Source organism: Parasteatoda tepidariorum, chromosome 3 (genome assembly GCF_043381705.1).
Source record: "Parasteatoda tepidariorum isolate YZ-2023 chromosome 3, CAS_Ptep_4.0, whole genome shotgun sequence".
NCBI classification, from domain to species: Eukaryota; Metazoa; Arthropoda; class Arachnida; order Araneae; family Theridiidae; genus Parasteatoda; species Parasteatoda tepidariorum.
This window is the reverse complement of record NC_092206.1, coordinates 18287080-18304717: the sequence shown is the minus strand read 5'-3', so window position 1 is coordinate 18304717 and position 17638 is coordinate 18287080. Positions and strand designations below refer to the sequence as shown.

Sequence of the window (17638 nt, the reverse complement as noted above, 5' to 3'; positions counted from 1 at the left end):
AAATTCGCTTTATAGAAATTTTAAAAAATAAAATTACCCATAATTTTCAACGAAGAAATCGAGTTTACTTTAAAACTCATTATGTCAAAAAAAAAAAAAATCTTCGTGAATTTTTTTTTAAAACTAAGTACATTAAGGTGGAGGGATACAAAGTTTACTTGCATTTTCTCAAGTCCATTAAAAAGAATCCATTTAATCTTAAAAATAATTGAAATTTCACTGATTATATATAATTATGGACTGTGGGTACTACTGCGGATTATTTCATTTCTCCCACATACTATAATATAAAACTCATCACATTAAATATCGTTTAAACTTAAAAAAGCATATTCATTAGCTGCAAGCAAGAGAAAACTATCTTTTTAATGGATCGCAAAGTTGAGCCCCCAAATTATCCCCAACAAATTTTATGTGAAGCCAACTTTTATGGAGATACAAACTTACTTAAATAAATTTCATTCCAAAGGTAGACTATTATTGCAATCATAGCTATGATCTCATATTCTCATACATTAATATGAGCAATATGTAAATTTTATTTAGTTATTTAAATAAAGCCTTTACAGATGGCCGCACCTGTTGATACAGTTTCATAAATCATGAATAAAACCTATTTCATAATTTGAAAAAGGGAAATAAAAATATCGAAGCAATGTTTGGCGATGATTTCATAACTGCTAATGATTATATAAGCGAAAATGTGCCAAATGTAATGTATAATGAAATTAATATTTTATTTTTTCGTGAATTACTTTTAATATATTCAGGATCTAAGGCGTTAAAATGTTTTCTTCTTCTTTTTTTATATAACTTTCTTTGTACGAGCACTTTATAATCGTGCCAGCTATTCATGTTTTATTTCAAGTTTTACTTTTCTTATGCATCCAAAATGTGTGTTACTTTACATAACAGTAATTGTAAAGCAGGGAAGCACGCCCATGGTCTGCGGGTCAAAATTGGCCCGACGAGACTGTTGATACAAGAAGAATACAATAAAATCCCATTTTAGAGGAATACAGAATCACGACGATTTCAAAGTATAGAATATTTTCCAAAATCCCCATAGAAACAATGTATGTTTAAAATATTGATGTTACGAAATAAATTATCCGATTTAACGAATGCGAGAAAAGGCAACAATTCTCCTTTTCTCGCCAAATAAAGATATATTTGATACGTTGAATGAAAGCTTAGTTTCTGTACCTTAAGATTCACAAGCCTTGTCCAATTTGTTTGCTCTAAAGAGACATTTATGGACACACACACACTTAAAAAAAAAACTTTTTGGATAAAATAAAATCCATAAAAAAATTACGGATTAGTCTGATAAGTAAGTAAATATTAATACGATAAATTCATCGTTTGTTTTAATTTAATTTTTCGCTACTTTAGAATAATGTTTCATTAATCAAGCAATGTAGGCTTGTTGCAAATGATTTAGGTTTGATATGCTTGTAGATTATGACGTGACTTGGGTTTGAATGGAAACGTGACAGTCTAAGGTGGATTCGCTTACCGTTCTACATCATCCGCAGTACTAACAAAAATATTTTGAGTGTTAAATGAACCTGGAAGACGAGTTCAATCGCCATTAGAGGAAATTTAATTGTTTATTTATTCCTTTAATGCATATCCGGTCATTTTCACAAACAAAAACAATGTTTTTTAAGCTTGAATCATGCGCATCTTTATCTAGTCATTAGCAACCGAATTTTTCTCTCCAGCGATTAGTTATGATTTTTACATATATGGTTAGCACTTAATCAGCTGCATGGGAAACTGCAAGCCCTGACATGAAATATAGATTTTGATGTAGGATTCGACTTAGAAATTATCAGATAATGAAAAAAAGCAAGTAGCATTATTTAGTATAACAATTTTAATTTTATTAACCAATTTTAGCATGGTGAGTGCTAAAAGTTGAGAGGAAGCTACCTCCCCGAGAGTGAATGAATATTGCAATAAGATTTCATATACTTAAACGAATGAGTAATATTTCAATCAGAGCCGCGCTGGCTCAGGGGATAGAGCGCTCATCTTTCAATGAGGTGAACCGGGTTCGAATCCCTGCGATGGCTGGTCGATACGAATCAGCATCCGGCTTGCATTGACCACAGCGCTGACGTGAAATATCCTCAGTGGTAGACGGATCATGGGTTAGAGTCCCTTTGCCATCAACCTAACCATGGGAGATTCTCGTGGTTTTCTTCTCCATGTAACGCAAAAGCTGGTTAGTTACATCCAAAAAAGTCCTCCACGACGGGAAAATTTCTCCCAATACTTGAGCCAGGAGTTTCCTTGTCTTCCGGATTGAGTTCAAAATTACAAGGCTAAGGAATTGAACATTAGTTGTCGTAAACCCAAAATTAGGTCGGCTATTCAATGATGGTTATAAACTAAAATAAAATATTGCTATTTAAACAAGTGAATCATCGTTTCCAATTCATTTTTTTACGCTGAATCAAATGAGACAATAAGTGAATCAATAAAATTCATAACTCAGAAGCTAATTTTCATTTTATCTATAAAATGTACGATTTTTGACATGCATTAGGTACACTTTTTAAATTGCTTGCCAGAGACTATGTGAACATCTAAAGGAAGGGTATATTTTCTGAAGCAATTTTTTCTGCTAAATTGAATAAGACCTATTCGGATTAATAGTTAAGAAATTATAAAGGTTTTTATAAGTATAAAAAGCACAGTTTTTTACTTATAGTCTAATAAAATTAGACATTTTTCAGGAAAATTTATATAAAAAAAAAATTTGTTTTCACAGAAAGCTTTGTTATGTCGTAATAAACGGTGGCTCTCATGTTCCTTTTCTTTCTTTTTTTCTTCTTCTTTTTTTTCTTCCTTTTTTTTGAGGACAAAAGTAGGTGATTTAAGAGAGATAACTGAATATCTGTTATACGAGCATTGCACGAGATCCTCCATACAAGATCATTTATACATGTATAAGGCATTAATTACAATGTATTTTTTAATTTTTTTTTACACTGAATCGGATGAGACCAATCAAGAGACGATCGGACCTATAGTTTAAAAATTATATATGTTTTTTTTAAAAAAAAAAAATTATTTTAGGTAGTCAAAGCATGCATTAATTTGACATTATACAAATAATTTTTTTTAATTTTTTATTGCTTCAAATTTGTATTAAACTTTACTCTTTATTCCAACTATTTGCTTTGAGACTAAGTACAGACTTGATTTGGTCATAATTTTAATCTTGAAAAATGGGGATGGGTTACTAAAATTTACATACTTGTAAGAACTTAGGTACCACCCGCTTCAGATTCCCTTTTAAATCCAATTTTCTACTCGTGTGGGGTGCAAATAGGGTGTTCTACTAAAGGATGTAGAGATGCAGGTGGATGAAGGAAGTTAGGATTTTCGTTGCGATGTTCCAGTTGAAAGTATATCAGAATTGTAAATAATAGATGCCTGAGAAATTTTTATTGGCATTTTATTATTTTAACATACAGAATACATCTAACTTTAATCTAAATTGTAATATTATTTTGTTTTATAATTTATAATGCATAATTTCGTAAATAAAACAGTAAACAAAGAGTTTAAACCTGATACTGAAAGAAACTGTTAGTCTTAATTACTGAATTATTAGTCCTGTTGTCTCGTGCTTAATCTCATTCAAATTAGCGTATAATATGCAAATCTTTCATTCCAATTCTTAATGAATTATTTCCTAAATAGTAAAGTAAAGTAAAATTGAAACCTAAGACTAAAAAAAAAGAAAAAAAACTTACAATGCTTGGTTAGGTAAGAAAATCTAATGCAAAAATAGGTACAAGTACAAAGTTTTTTGTACATTAAATCCTTATAACTTTTAAACTATTGCATCGTCTCATGATTGATTTTATTTAATTCAGCGTAAAAAATATATCAATCACAATGCCTCACTTACCTGTATGAGAGATATTCAATTTATACCCTCCCCAGATCATCCCATTTCCATTCTAAGAAGTATAAGGCTTAGAGGGGAAAGTAAAGGAGATTTCAGCCACCTTTTATTATGGCATAAAAATTTTTCCATGAAAAAACAAAATCTTCGCTATTATTTTTCCGACTAAAATGTCTAATTTTACTAGACTATCAGAACAAACTATGTTTTTTAACTTAATATTAGTCTTTATAATTTCTTATACATTAGGCTCGAGATTGGTTGCATTATATTTAGTATACTAAAATGAAGCAGAAAAAATATACCTTACATGTTCAGATCCTGGAACATTAACAATTTAAAAAGTGTATACTTATTTGCATGTCAGGAAATCGTACTTTATATACGTAGGAGCGAAGTAACTTCATACTAATTTTTCTATTGACTATATAGGAAGGATTGACTATATACTATATTTTCTACTGACTCTATATAATATGTAGGAAGCAATGCACCATTTGTTTAGATAGCAAAGTCTGATGAATAAATGGGTACAAGTACAACATTGTGACTTCTAAACTGTTGGTCCGATCGTTACGTATTTATTGGTTTCATTCGGTTCAGCGTGAAATAATATTTTCGAAACAATACCTCGTCTTTGTAGAAGAAATTTAATTTCCCCCTCAAATCATCCTTATTTCCCTGAAAAAAAAAGGGGAAGCTTACAGGGGATTTTAGTTTCATCACTTATGAGGAGACAAAAATCTTTTTTGAAAACAAAATTTTGGGTACTAACCTTTCCAGAAAAATTTTTTTACTCTTTCCATATCAGCAAACAACATCAGTCGAGAGGAATTCTTCCTTTTTTGAAACACGCATTTTTATGTTCATTGTATTGATCACATAATTTAATACACACATTTTCTTAAAAACCCATTTCGAACTAGATCCAGAACAAGGAGTTCAAAGACAATATACTTCAAAAATTGTAACAACCTTTCGAAATCAATCACATAACAAACCGAAACACATGCCCAACTTTCATCCTCCCCCCCCCCCCCAANCTCCCCCCCCCCCAAATTCTAAATTGAAAATAATTGGTGCTATTGCATCAAACAGACTATTTTCTGTAGAAACCTTTCCTTTAATATAGTTCAATGAAGAATTTTGTAAATAAAATTCACCTGAAAGTTTGTCATTTTAGGTTCAGGTTCAACGATAACGCTATATTGAAATTTAGTTTGTTTTCGACGTGCTAGGGGAGGGGCTTCATTACTGACATCATCACCAACTTCTTTTTTCCCCATTTATCTATGAAAGCTATAAGCACAATTTACTTCGAAGCAAAAAGAGCTCAAAACTGTCATCAGCTGAAATTTCGAAAAAATTGCATAGTTTCATTATTATAGTATACAATTAGTGCGGCGCTTAGCTTCCCAATAGATTAGAGTTGGTCGAAGTGTTATTTTGAATGAAAATAAAGATGGGTCTTCATATTTATTTGTATTTTTTTGTATTAATTGTTTTGCTTTTAAATATTGGTATCTATCTCCATATCTATTTGAACGCTCTAAATACTTGAATTTTTGACAATAAAGGGACATACAAGTCAAGAAAGCTTTTAATTTTGATTTTATACAGTCTGTTGTTCTTTTCTACAGTTTTATGACCCAGGAAATTATCGTTATGAAGTACCACAGCCCAATATACCGATGCATACATCATCACAAACATCTGAAGCCGAACCTGAAGTTTTTCTATATTCTGTGACGTATGATACTATCAACAAACCTTTTACTGTTAAAGTTAGAAGAGCCAGTACTGATGCCGTTATGTAAGCAAACTTCCTTTTAGTTGATACTTTGAATTCAAAATATTTTCTTATAACTAATTATATCTTTATATTTCAGATTCGATACATCTGTAGGTGCCCTTACTATGGCCAATCAGTTTTTAGAACTAACAACACGGTTGTCGACACACAATTTATTTGGATTAAAGAAACGTTCATTTAAAACAAATAGGGAAGATTTTAATTGGGAAACAGTCAGCTTGTTTTCCTCTAAAGTAAGTATCAAGTTCATATATTTATTTTAAAAATGGGGAAGATTTCCTTATTGTGATCTGCAGCAGAAAAATTGCCGAGTCTTGACAACTTTCCGACAGTTGCTTAAAGAAGTATCACTGAAGGCTTCCAATTCAAACAGTATAACTCGTAGCCTCCGTGTGCAAACCTCTGTATGTTTTTTTTAAAAAAATTGCAAGTTTAAATTTCATTGGTGTCTTGGTGATTATAATTGGCATGGCAGATCACAATAGAGAAATATCCTCTTCAAATGTTATTGTTATAAGGGAGTTTTTTTTTTCTTTAAAAACTAAAGGTTTGTATTCTTAAAAATTTTGTGCATAGATTTTAAATTATTTAGTGAACACTAATATGAATTTTGAAGGAGATTTTTTTATTACTATTTGCTTCAAAATCATTGGCATATTTTAAAATAGGGTAAAATTTGTTACCACTTTGAGGAAAGCAAATATATTTTAATTATATCTAAGTGATTGCCACAACTATACTTAATACATTTTTAATGCATCACCAGTGGTACCTATGTGACAAGTGAGCAGTGGGACTTAGTAATTTTATTCGTAGTAAACAGGTGTCATTATGGAAATATGCCTGTATTTGTTTAATAGATTTATTTTAAAGTTTTTTATTTTTCTTAAAAAACTTTATAGCTTACATATCTTTAAAATTAAAATTTGCTTTTGTATTTCGTTAGAGTTTCAATTCTTTATCTAGTGTGCAATTAAAAACAAAAGATAGATTTCAAGAAAACTGGCGTGTAAACTACTTTCTTTTATTTGTTAATATTGTAAATGCTAAAAAAGTATTTTCAGATACTTGATAAAAAAAAAGAGATTTTGAAATCTCTTCTATTTTTTGCTTTAGCTTATCGTATAAGAACACCAAAGATATAAAAATCTCAATTTCAAATTTTTGTTGTTTAGGTTAATTTTTGTACTGCTCGCTCAACAGTATTAATGTATCCCATTTTGCTTTAAGGCTGTATTGAATAATGTTTTCAATTTAGTTATGTACCTTTGATACCTATAAAAGTCTTTTGTACTGTTAAAGTTGTTGACATTTTATTTCAAAAGTTCTTTTTTAAATTAATTCTCAAAACCAGCAGTCTAGTTAGCTTTTGTATTTGAGACAGTTAATAAACATTATTTTAGAATTAATATTGTTGTAATTTTTAAAGACTTTATACATTATTAACTCTTCTTAATTATAGTTTTAAATCAATGTAAATTTGTTTTCAAAATATAAATAGCCCTTGGCTGAATAATATTTAAATATTGTTTTCAAAACATTAGAATAAATATGATTAACAATAGGATATTTGCCTATAATTTCAGAATTGATGTAAACTATTTTGTATGATTGATAAATTAAGCTTGTATTTTTCTGTTTTGCTGCATGTTTTAGCCTAAAATATTCTCGAGTATAAGGATTGATACATTTAAGTTCTGAATTACATTTAGAGTTAATAAACTCATTCAAAGGAAATTGAAGATACTTAATAGTTTAAATAATTTCTTAGAAACTTTTGCTAAATCAAATGATAAAATTCGTTGTTTGAAATTGAATGTTTCAATATGAATTTTCTAAATGACTTTAGAATGGTGTTCCATCAATGGAATAACAAATGGGACTGTTTGCATCGGATGTTACAATGTAAGGGTTGTAATAAAGACTGTAGCCTATATTTAGTTAACTATATAATAATTAAGATGTTTTATTACAGAATAATCCTAAATCTGGATCACATCCCATGTATCTCTGTTTAGAAGAAGATGGTAATGCTCATGGTGTTCTTTTATTAACAAGCAATATACTAGGTAATTTTCATAAATTTTTTAAGTAACAATAAATTTTTTATTCAGTTTGGTTACTTCTTATTAAATTTGTCTTTGAAATAGTTTAAAGTTTCCTAATATACATATTTATTGATATTTTGAATAATTCTTTTGAACTTTTCCATGTGAGTGGGCCGTACGAAAACTTATTACTGTTGTCAGTACCTTTATTAATTACCTCTGTTAAGGATCATTATTAGTATGATAGGTCTTCTACGAAATTTTCATAGCCCCTATGGTTGAAAAAGTAATCTGATCAGAGATGTAAAAGGTCAGATGTACAAATGGTCAAATTCTTTATAAGTTTAAGTCATTGTTAAGTTTCGATAAAAGTTTTTTAATATTTTTTTGTTTGTTTTAAGAATTTCTGATTTAGTTCACAATTGTTATTTCTAATTCTTGTAAATAAAAGTTATTGTTGTAATTGCTGTTTTGTAATTAATTACAACAATTAATAAATTTTTGTTGTAAATAAAAATCGTTTTGCAAAATTCTCAAATATTGGATATTATGCTATTACGTTAATATCAGTATTATCTACTACTGCAGCACCTATTCCCGATTAAAACAATAGTTGTACCAATTACCACAGGCAATTACGCATCACTGGTGTTGGATAATAGTTTGACAACGTTCTTACAACCCCCAAAATGTATAAGTAATCTTTTTTATTATGATTTTTCTTGTATATCGTTATAAAAATTTGACTTTAGAAGAAGATAAAAGTCTTGTATGAAGTATAAACAAGGCTGAGCTTGGAGTTTTTGATCCTTTTTTCCCATAAATTACAAAGTCTAATTATCCTTGTTTAAGATATTTAGAAAAGGCTTTTTTCTTTTAAAATTGTAGTTTGATTTTTTTATCCATTTTCATATACATATTAAAATATTTTCATTTGTTTCATTAGTGTTTTTTTCTGATGAAAACAAAACATATTCTTTAGGATATTATCATTATTTATTTTATATAAAGAGGTATTCTCGTTAAATTATATGTATATATATATAATCTAAAATAATAACTAAGTAGAATAAAGGGATCTTAAAACTAAACCTAAAGAGACTTATACTTTTTAATTGTAGACTAGTTCTTCTAACAGATGGGAACTTTAAATAATCTCTTTCACATAATAAACTAAGCACTTCACGTATATATTATCATTGATTAAATAGAAATGTAATCTTTATTTATAAACTGAATCCATACTATGCAGTAAAATGTCTATGAAGCAGAAATCCCATTCAATTTAATAAATATTTTGAGATTTAATATATCGTCATTTGGTCTTATGATTACTTCTTTCGGCATCAATCCTAATAAAGGAGTCTGGATATTATGGATCACATGACATAAAATAATAACTATGGTGTGTGTGGAAAAAATGTGCACTTGTCTTTTTAAAACGATGTAGTGAATTTGTCACCAGGAGCTTCTGCTCCATGTATATTTGTAAATAGTTTTCTTTATTCTTTTCATTAATAAATGCTTAATAAAATTATTATAGCCTCTTCATTATACAAAAAGAGTATTAAAATCGACTGCATTAAAAATCTGATGGATTAAAAGTGAAATTTTATCTCTGATATTATGTTTCTAAAGAATAACTCTGCACGAAAGCATAACAGAAAAATGTTTAACCATCTGTTGTAATTAAAATATTCATTGTAATCTTCAATCCTGAATAAATTATTTATAAAATAATTAATACTTTTTTTTTGTAGAAATGCAACTACACCCATTGCCTGCTGCTACATTTCGTGCCATAGGTGGAGTTTTAGATTTTTACCTGTTTCTAGGCCCCACTCCTGAAGATGTTAGGCAACAATTTACTGAGGTATAAAAATGTTAAATGTAAATCTTCTAATTTAAGTGTGATCCATTTTATTTTTCTGTCTAATTCAGTCATAAGAATTTAAGTGAATAAAAAGTTTCTCGGTTACTTTTTACAATTGATTCAGTACAGACTAATATATTTGTGATTTTCTATGAATTCTCAAGTAAATGTTTTATTAGATAGACTTCATTACCTGTCAGTAAATTGTTATTTTTATTATTATGATGCAGTAATTACTTTAAGTTTTATTGCTTTAACTTGATTTCATTGTTAAAAGAAATTTATTGTTGTAATCTAATTGTAAGTTTAATTACTGTAGTGTAATTTTGTTATGTGCCATTAAACTGTTTATCAAATTGAATGCATTAGCTAGACAAAAAATTATTTTCTCATAGTTGCGAAACAGTTTTTATATGTGAAACCTTTTAACTTTATGATTAAATTCTGGTAAATGTTAATATCAAAAATATAAAATGAATAACTTTTTCACATTAAATTACACAAATTCACTTCAAGTTATGTGAAAAATATTACAAGTTTAAATAACTAATTGTTTTATGTAAAAATCTTTTTGTTAAAAACGAGAAAAAAAATATATTGGTATTTTGCTACCTAATATAGATACATATATTTTTTAAACCATTTTTTTTCACTTTTCATAAATAGTTTTTGTATTTATCAATTTAATTTAGTGGTATGAATTCATTTTTAAAGTTAATTTTTAAAAAAATGAAATTGCTTAATCTTAAAAAATATTTATTTCATAAACATTCTTGTTTTGCATTTAAATATTAAAAAGTTTGAGGAATATATTTTTGTACATTACTCATTAACACTTATACTGAATCAATTTACAAATAAAATATTATCTTTGAATAAAACACTGAGATAAAGTGAATTAATAAAAATATAGAAACAAAAATCAAGTAAATGTTAAATAGTTTATTAAAAACTGTTATGTTTAAGAAAGGTGTGCTTTATTTCAAAATTTTATGCTTCAGTGATTTAAATTTTTTTTGAAATTCATTGTTTGTTAATCTATTTTTTTTAATTTTTTTTTTTTTTTTTTTTTTTTNTTTTTTTTTTTTTTTTTTTTTTTTTTTTTTTTTTTTTGATATTTAAAGAAAATAAATTTTTTAGTTACCCGTGAGTAGTTGTAATATTTTATCAGTGTATTACTTGATATCAACAAAATAGAAATAAAACTTAAGATATCTTTAAGTTGAAGATGGAAATAAAGTTGATCAATGTAAAAATAAAAAAATTATTATTATTTTACCTCTTAATTATGTACTTTAAATCTAAAATTTTTAAAAAATCTAAAAAATAATCTTATGCATTAAAACATTATTAATTGTTCCATTGTTTGTTATAAAAGGGTGACATTTTTGTCTTTTATTTTTAAGGCTATTGGCTTTTCTGTTATGCCCCCCTATTGGGCTTTTGGATTACATACTGGATTTTCTGAACAACATTCTTTGAACGACACTGAGAAGTTTGTGGATGAATTTAGAAGCAAGCATATTCCTTTTGTTAGTATCCATAACAGCTTTCTTGATGTAGATATTATAATTTAATATTTTTTATTGTTTTTTTTTAGGTATGCTTTATTTTAACTATTATACTTTATTTACCGAGGCATAAGTTTTATTAATAATGATATTGCTGGAAAAACAAGCGGTTTTTTTTCTTCTCATTATTAATAGCAAAGAAACTAGTTTTTGATGTGCAGTTGAACCGTGCTGTTGATCAATCATCTATGGACCCAACAATATGTCCACTGTAAACACTGGTTCACAGTATCACTCTTTAAAAGATATTTTTTTAGCATATCATAGTTATAATGCTGGAAATAGTAATTACAATATCACATAATTTGTTTATAAATTTTCTTATAATCAAATAAATATTTATTTAAACTAAGTAATGTTAAAAATCAATAGGAAAAACTCTTACTTTATTAAATTTGATTAAAATTTTTCATTCTATGACTTAGTGATTTTTGTATTTACCGAGCTGCCGCAAGTATGGAAAAAGAAAAGAAAAGCTACAAATCAATAATACTTATTGGTTGGAATGAAAAAAAACTTGCATTTATAAGTTTTTTTAATTTTTTTTTATTTCCAATGGCAGACATGAAAGACAAATTTGTAGCTGAGAACAATGCAAAGATGCCTTTATAAGTTGTAGTAATTATATGAAAACATGTTCTGTCCATTAAATTTTAAAATACTTTGAAGCTGCAGCTTATTTTATGCATAGAATCCTTTCGCATTTTTTTTTAAAGAGATGAAGGATATTAGATCAGTTTTATTGATGACTATAAGATAAATCTCTGCCATTCATAAGGAATTGATATGAAATCTTTTCAAAATATTCTTAATTATAAAGTTATTAATAACATAAATTTATTCAAATAAATATGTATACAGTTTCCTTTGTTCAATATTTTTAAATTTGCAAGGTAAGTCTTTTTTTTTTCTTAAAGAAAACTATATGAATAATTTTATTTAATTTATAAATTTATTTAAGTCAATAATTTCTTTAAAAAAAAATCAGTTGATATGAATCACTACAACAATAGTGTAAATTTCTTGATGTTAAAATATTGTTTGAGCATTATTGCTAGTTATTTTTAATTTCAAAGGTGTTTTAACTAATTTTTTAGGGGGGGGATTAATTAGATTTATAAACTACATTTTTATTTGTACAGTATGTTTTTTTTTCTTCAGGATTCTGTTGTGTTGAGGCAAGAAATTATTGACAAGGTTGCTATAGAAAATTTCACTGGTAAAAAATTTCAAAATTTCACTTCCAAGCTGAAGAGCAAAAATCAAAAATTAGTCCTGGAACTAGCAGCTGGCATCCCAAAATCTTCAGTCACCAATCGTGATTCAATTTTTAATGGAGGCTTACAAAACGATATTTTCATCACTGACAAATGGGGCTTAAATGCTGTTGAAGCATGGGTAGGTTAAAACAAGTCCTTTTTATGTATTTTATATTTCACAACTGCATTTGGTTTTCTGTTTTATTTATTATTGAATTTTAATATAACCTGTTTTTGTGAAGATTTTTTGTTTATTAATGTTTAAAATTAGAAATTTTAAAAAATTTCATCCTGGTACAGTTTCCTTTCTCTGTAAAGTTTTTACTGTGCTTTTTTTTCTTCATAATTTAATACTTTTTTTTTTGAACTTTTGAATAATTAGCGAAATATTATTTAATATAATTCTTTAAAATATTAAACTTTGAGTGTGTTGAGTGATGAAAGAGGTAAACTAATATTTTCTTACATTGATTTCACTCTTGAATATTTTGTTTCAAACAAAATAGTGTAAAGGCCTCTTTTATTTTTTTCTAGAAGAATTTTTTTTCTTCTGTAAATTCTTGTTCTAGATGCTTGTGTATACCTTAATATTTGACTGAAAAACATAATTTAACATAAGTTTTAAACAAGCATTAAAGATTATGTTTGTTCTGATTATTTATTTTTTAAATTTAAATTTTTTGTAATTAGTATTTAAAAAAAAATGTAATCATTTAGGCTGTAGTTCTTGATAGATGCTCTGTAGAGTTTAAAAAGTTTTCTTCAAACTGAATAGTTAGTTACAGGACATTTAATTTGTTATTTAGATCTTTTAAAATTAGTATTGACAGTAAATAAATAAAACATTTGAGCTCTTTCAGGCTGTTGATTTGGTCTGTATAGTTAGAAAAGTTTTCTATACTCGATAATGAAATAAAAATTTTAAAAATATTCAAAGAAAATATTATATAAAGAGTAATTTTATTCAAAAATCAGTGAATAAAAATACTCAAAAACTATAGTAAGCTGCAGGATGTGCTAAATTTTGCTTTTGTCTCTATCTATATTTACCTATTATTACTATGTTATATTTATATTAATAATAAATAAATAAAATTAGTTTCTTGTTTAAGTAATATGTGAGTATATTTTATTTTGTATTTGTTTAATATGTTTTATATTGAAATAAAATTAATTGTTCAATCAATTATAAATAATCACTACATGCAAAAAGTTAAATTTCAAGTAATGTTTTTTAAATTTTTTTTAAAAAACTTTTTCTTATATTCTCTGATTGATATTTTCAGTATCATGATGCTGTTGTAGTATATCCTGATTTTGGTAGCTCTGGTGGAGTTACTTGGTGGTCACAGATAACTAAAAAGATATCAGATATTATTGAACTTGATGGATCCTCTCTGGTGAGTTTTTTAAATTTTTTTATCTTGCATAAAATATTTTAAAACTAAAAAGGCTGTGTAAAATTTTACTACTAATTGAACATTTCAGTAAATTATAATCTTCGCTCTATACTTTCAATTTTTGTTGAAAAAAGAATAGAAATTAAAACCAATATTCAAAACCTCTAGTTTTTTTAAAATTTTATTCTTTGGTCGTTTCTTAAATATGTGAATTCGGAGATTGTTTTACATGCATAATAACGTGTGAGAACTGTCTTTACCTGGCAAAGAAAAATGAAAATTTTAATATTAGCTTGAACCCCTTTATATGTTTTACTTATTTGATTAAAACTCTTATTTTTATTAAAAAAAAATATTATAAAATTATTGAAGTGAAGTGAAAATTATGCTAATGAAAATTCAATAAATGAATCATGTTTATTATAATTAAGTACATTTTTAAAAAATAAAGTCTAACACTAATTAACTGATACCTCTTTCAAAGTACAATTTAAAAATCCTGACACACATTTCATCATTATTATATCTGATGTTCTAGAATTACTGTTTCATTTTTCGATCTTGTACTATTAAAACCCTTGATCAATTAAATTAAGTTCAATCCAATTACTGCTGTGACTATGGTTCTAAAACTTATAGAATATCTCTAATAAATGAAAACAAAGATTTACCAATGATTTTTTCCTTTTTATTGTATTGTTATTTATTTATAGAAAAACAAAACATAAGTAAAATATAGTTTAATGTTAATTTACTTACAAATTCAGTGTAAAGGTTTTCCATGTACCCCTGGTCTCATGTATGTTAGATAATCTAATGTATTATCTAATGTATGTTAGATAATCTAATGTATTAAGTTCTACTGTATTATCATATATTTATGTAAGTTATAATTGCTGAAAACTGTCTTTTTTTCCCAGATTGATAATGAGCCTGTTTCTAATAGTGATGGATCTGTTAATGGTTGTTTGAATGACAATTTAAATCGTCCACCCTATGTACCTAGTAAGTTTATGATGTACCGATTGTAGAAAAATAAATATTACATTTTCATTTTTTTTTAGTAAGATTATCACTGATGTTTAATTTTGCAATTTAGTTTCTTGTTTTTTCATCCAGATGATTTTAAAATTTTTGAATGATCTAACTATAATAATACTTGTTCTAATCAATAATTGCCATTTATAGAGAAGATATTTTCAAGCTTTAAAAACAATACTTTTATTTAAGATTTCTATCTGGTATAAAGTTTATTTGTTTTTATAAATGGCTTAAAAGACATGATAATCTTATGACCTCTACACTAAGCTTAATCTGAAGTTTAATACTCTTTATTTTATGGCATTTTATTTATTTATTTTGAAGCTTCTGATATTAATATTTTCTAGTTGTTACTATAAAATTCTGGTTTAAGAATTTTTTACGTTAATTTTATAGTAAAAATTTTTTGTTGTTGAAATTTTTGAAAATTTATTTGATTATTAGCCCTATGTTAGTCTATTTCACAATAATTACACCATAATTGTTAAGTACACCATATTGTTCACATTTGTTACACCATATATCAACCTATTATATAGATTTATATTAAATACTCTTAATTGCTATTATATTTAAATAAGCTTTTAATTGCACTACTTTTTTAAAAAGGTAACGTTTTCTATGCAATATTTAATTTAAATATAAGGTGGCTTTTTAAAGTCTTTGATTGGTTTTTAACATAAGCTTTAGATTTAAGTTTATTTCAGTTGAAGTCAGATAAATTTTTAATAGAACTGGAGCTGCTTGTGGTATAATATTGTGTAGAATTCGGTAAGCTAATTATTTCAAAAGATGACATATTTTATCACAAACTGTTCTTCCTTAATATTGTTTCTTGATGCATCACAAGTTTCCAGAATTTTGACTAGATAGCAACACAATACGCAGAAACATTTTATTGCCTTTCAGAAATTGTGGTGTTTTTTTTTCTAAATTTAATCTTATAAATGCTTGCCTGAGCAATTTGAAAATGTGACCTACTCTCATATTACCCCAAAGCCCGTCATAAATAATGTATGACTGAGAGAGTTGTTTTCATTTGTAAAGAAGTAGCTTATTATGCTAGAATTATGCAAACATTATTATAGTTAATTTCGTTTTTTTTTAATTAAATAATATTGTTATTAATAATTATTAGGAGTTGTTAATAATGCTGTGTATGAAAAAACCTTGTGCATGGATGCTTTATTGCGATGGAAAGATGACACTATCACTCATTATGATTATCATAATTTTTATGGCCATGCAATGGTGATTGCAACTGACTTGTAAGTAAAATGTTTCCATTCTTTTTCATTTTATGTTTGTATACATTTAATTAGTGCATAAAAAATGTTCTCATTTTATACTCAAAATAGTTTTTATTTTCTAGAGCATTTGATTTAAATTATCCCGCAAAAAGAAAGTTAATAGTTAGTGATTCTACTTTTGTTGGTACTGGACAATATGCTGGCCATTACATTAAGGATTTATCTGCTACATGGGCAGACCTTCAAGCTTCAATATCAATTGTTTTAGGACAGGGACTTCATGGCATAGCTTTAGTATGTATAAACAATTTTGTGATTTTTAGCATTTTATGCTTAAAAAAGTGTTTTAATTTTTCTCAGTTTTATCTGTTCAAGTAAAACCTTTTACTGTTTTTTAAATTCACATTTTAGTGCTTTACTTTCTCATAATATTTGCTAGGTAAACATGTGCAAAAATTTCTAAAGAGGCCATTGTTTTTTTTGTCAGACTTTGTTTATAACACGTTTATAATACAGTTTGATTTCCTTGAATTTATTACTTTTTGTTGTGATTTAATGTGATATGGCAGATGTCAGGTCTTGTGCCTTTTAATTTCACAAAGAATTATATTATTCATTATTAATTATAAATATATAATAATTAAATTCCATTAATCATTTAGTAATTAAATTCCATTGTCGCAAATTTTCTTTTCCCTCCATATCTAATTTTAAGTATGAAAAAAGTGAGTTCAGACAAACCTAGAGTAAGCCATGAATGTTCAAATACTAAAATTTTTTTTTTTAAATATCAAAATGAAAATAAATTATGAGAAGATAACTTAGAATTACACAATGGAGAGGTTCTCTTCCAATGATTCGCTTGCATTTTGATATTTTATAAAAAAAATTTTTTTCAGCAATTGAAACTTCGTGGCTTACTTTAGGCTTGCCTTAACTTACTTTGTCTTTCTTTTAAATTAACAACAGAGGTGGAAAAAATTTGCGACAAAAAATCTCTCTTGTGGAATATTCTATTACGGAATATTCTATCTTAATATTCTATTACGTTAGTGTAAGCTCTGGTCTGGGCAAAGTACTGTAGTAAGTAATAGGTACTTTTTAAACAAGCAATTTTGTTTCTAAGAAAAAATTATTTCTTAGAAAAACTTCTCTTTTTAATTCTTAAATTTCCTTAATTATGGAACTTTTAAGTTAAATTGAGAAATAAAAAAATAGTCATTAATTCTGACTCAATTTTATTTAAAAAATTTTTGCTGCGTAATATTTGTTAAGTTTTATTTTATTGATAATAATAGTTTTAATCAGAAAACAAAGAGAAAAGGGGGAAAAAATAGACAGAATGTTGATAATAATAAAGTCACTCTGAAATTATAAGTTTCCATAAATTGTGTGTAAAACAATTAGCTATTTTACTGTCAGCAAATAAATATTTATATTTTACTGATTTAATTT

The 17638-nt window shown here is 26.5% G+C and overlaps 2 protein-coding genes across 4 annotated transcripts in view; one reads left to right on the top strand and one right to left on the bottom strand.

Annotated features, from left to right (window-relative positions):
- Positions 1 to 5199, bottom strand: part of LOC107457362 (regulatory particle non-ATPase 7) — a 79132-nt gene extending 73933 nt beyond the window's left edge. Inside the window, exon 1 of the mRNA XM_016075509.3 lies at positions 4704 to 5199. Coding sequence (XP_015930995.1) covers positions 4704 to 4749 — 46 coding nt within the window. The 5' untranslated portion in view covers positions 4750 to 5199. The remainder of the gene's footprint in view (positions 1 to 4703) is intronic.
- LOC107457360 (sucrase-isomaltase, intestinal) overlaps positions 1 to 17638 on the top strand; it is a 61618-nt gene that overhangs the window by 33006 nt on the left and 10974 nt on the right. For all 3 annotated transcript variants that reach the window (XM_071178373.1, XM_016075505.3, XM_016075506.3), the window contains exons 3-12: positions 5569 to 5741; positions 5818 to 5974; positions 7717 to 7810; positions 9550 to 9662; positions 11069 to 11194; positions 12395 to 12631; positions 13779 to 13892; positions 14813 to 14897; positions 16072 to 16201; positions 16306 to 16477. In XM_071178373.1, coding sequence (XP_071034474.1) covers positions 5569 to 5741; positions 5818 to 5974; positions 7717 to 7810; positions 9550 to 9662; positions 11069 to 11194; positions 12395 to 12631; positions 13779 to 13892; positions 14813 to 14897; positions 16072 to 16201; positions 16306 to 16477 — 1401 coding nt within the window. The remainder of the gene's footprint in view (positions 1 to 5568; positions 5742 to 5817; positions 5975 to 7716; positions 7811 to 9549; positions 9663 to 11068; positions 11195 to 12394; positions 12632 to 13778; positions 13893 to 14812; positions 14898 to 16071; positions 16202 to 16305; positions 16478 to 17638) is intronic.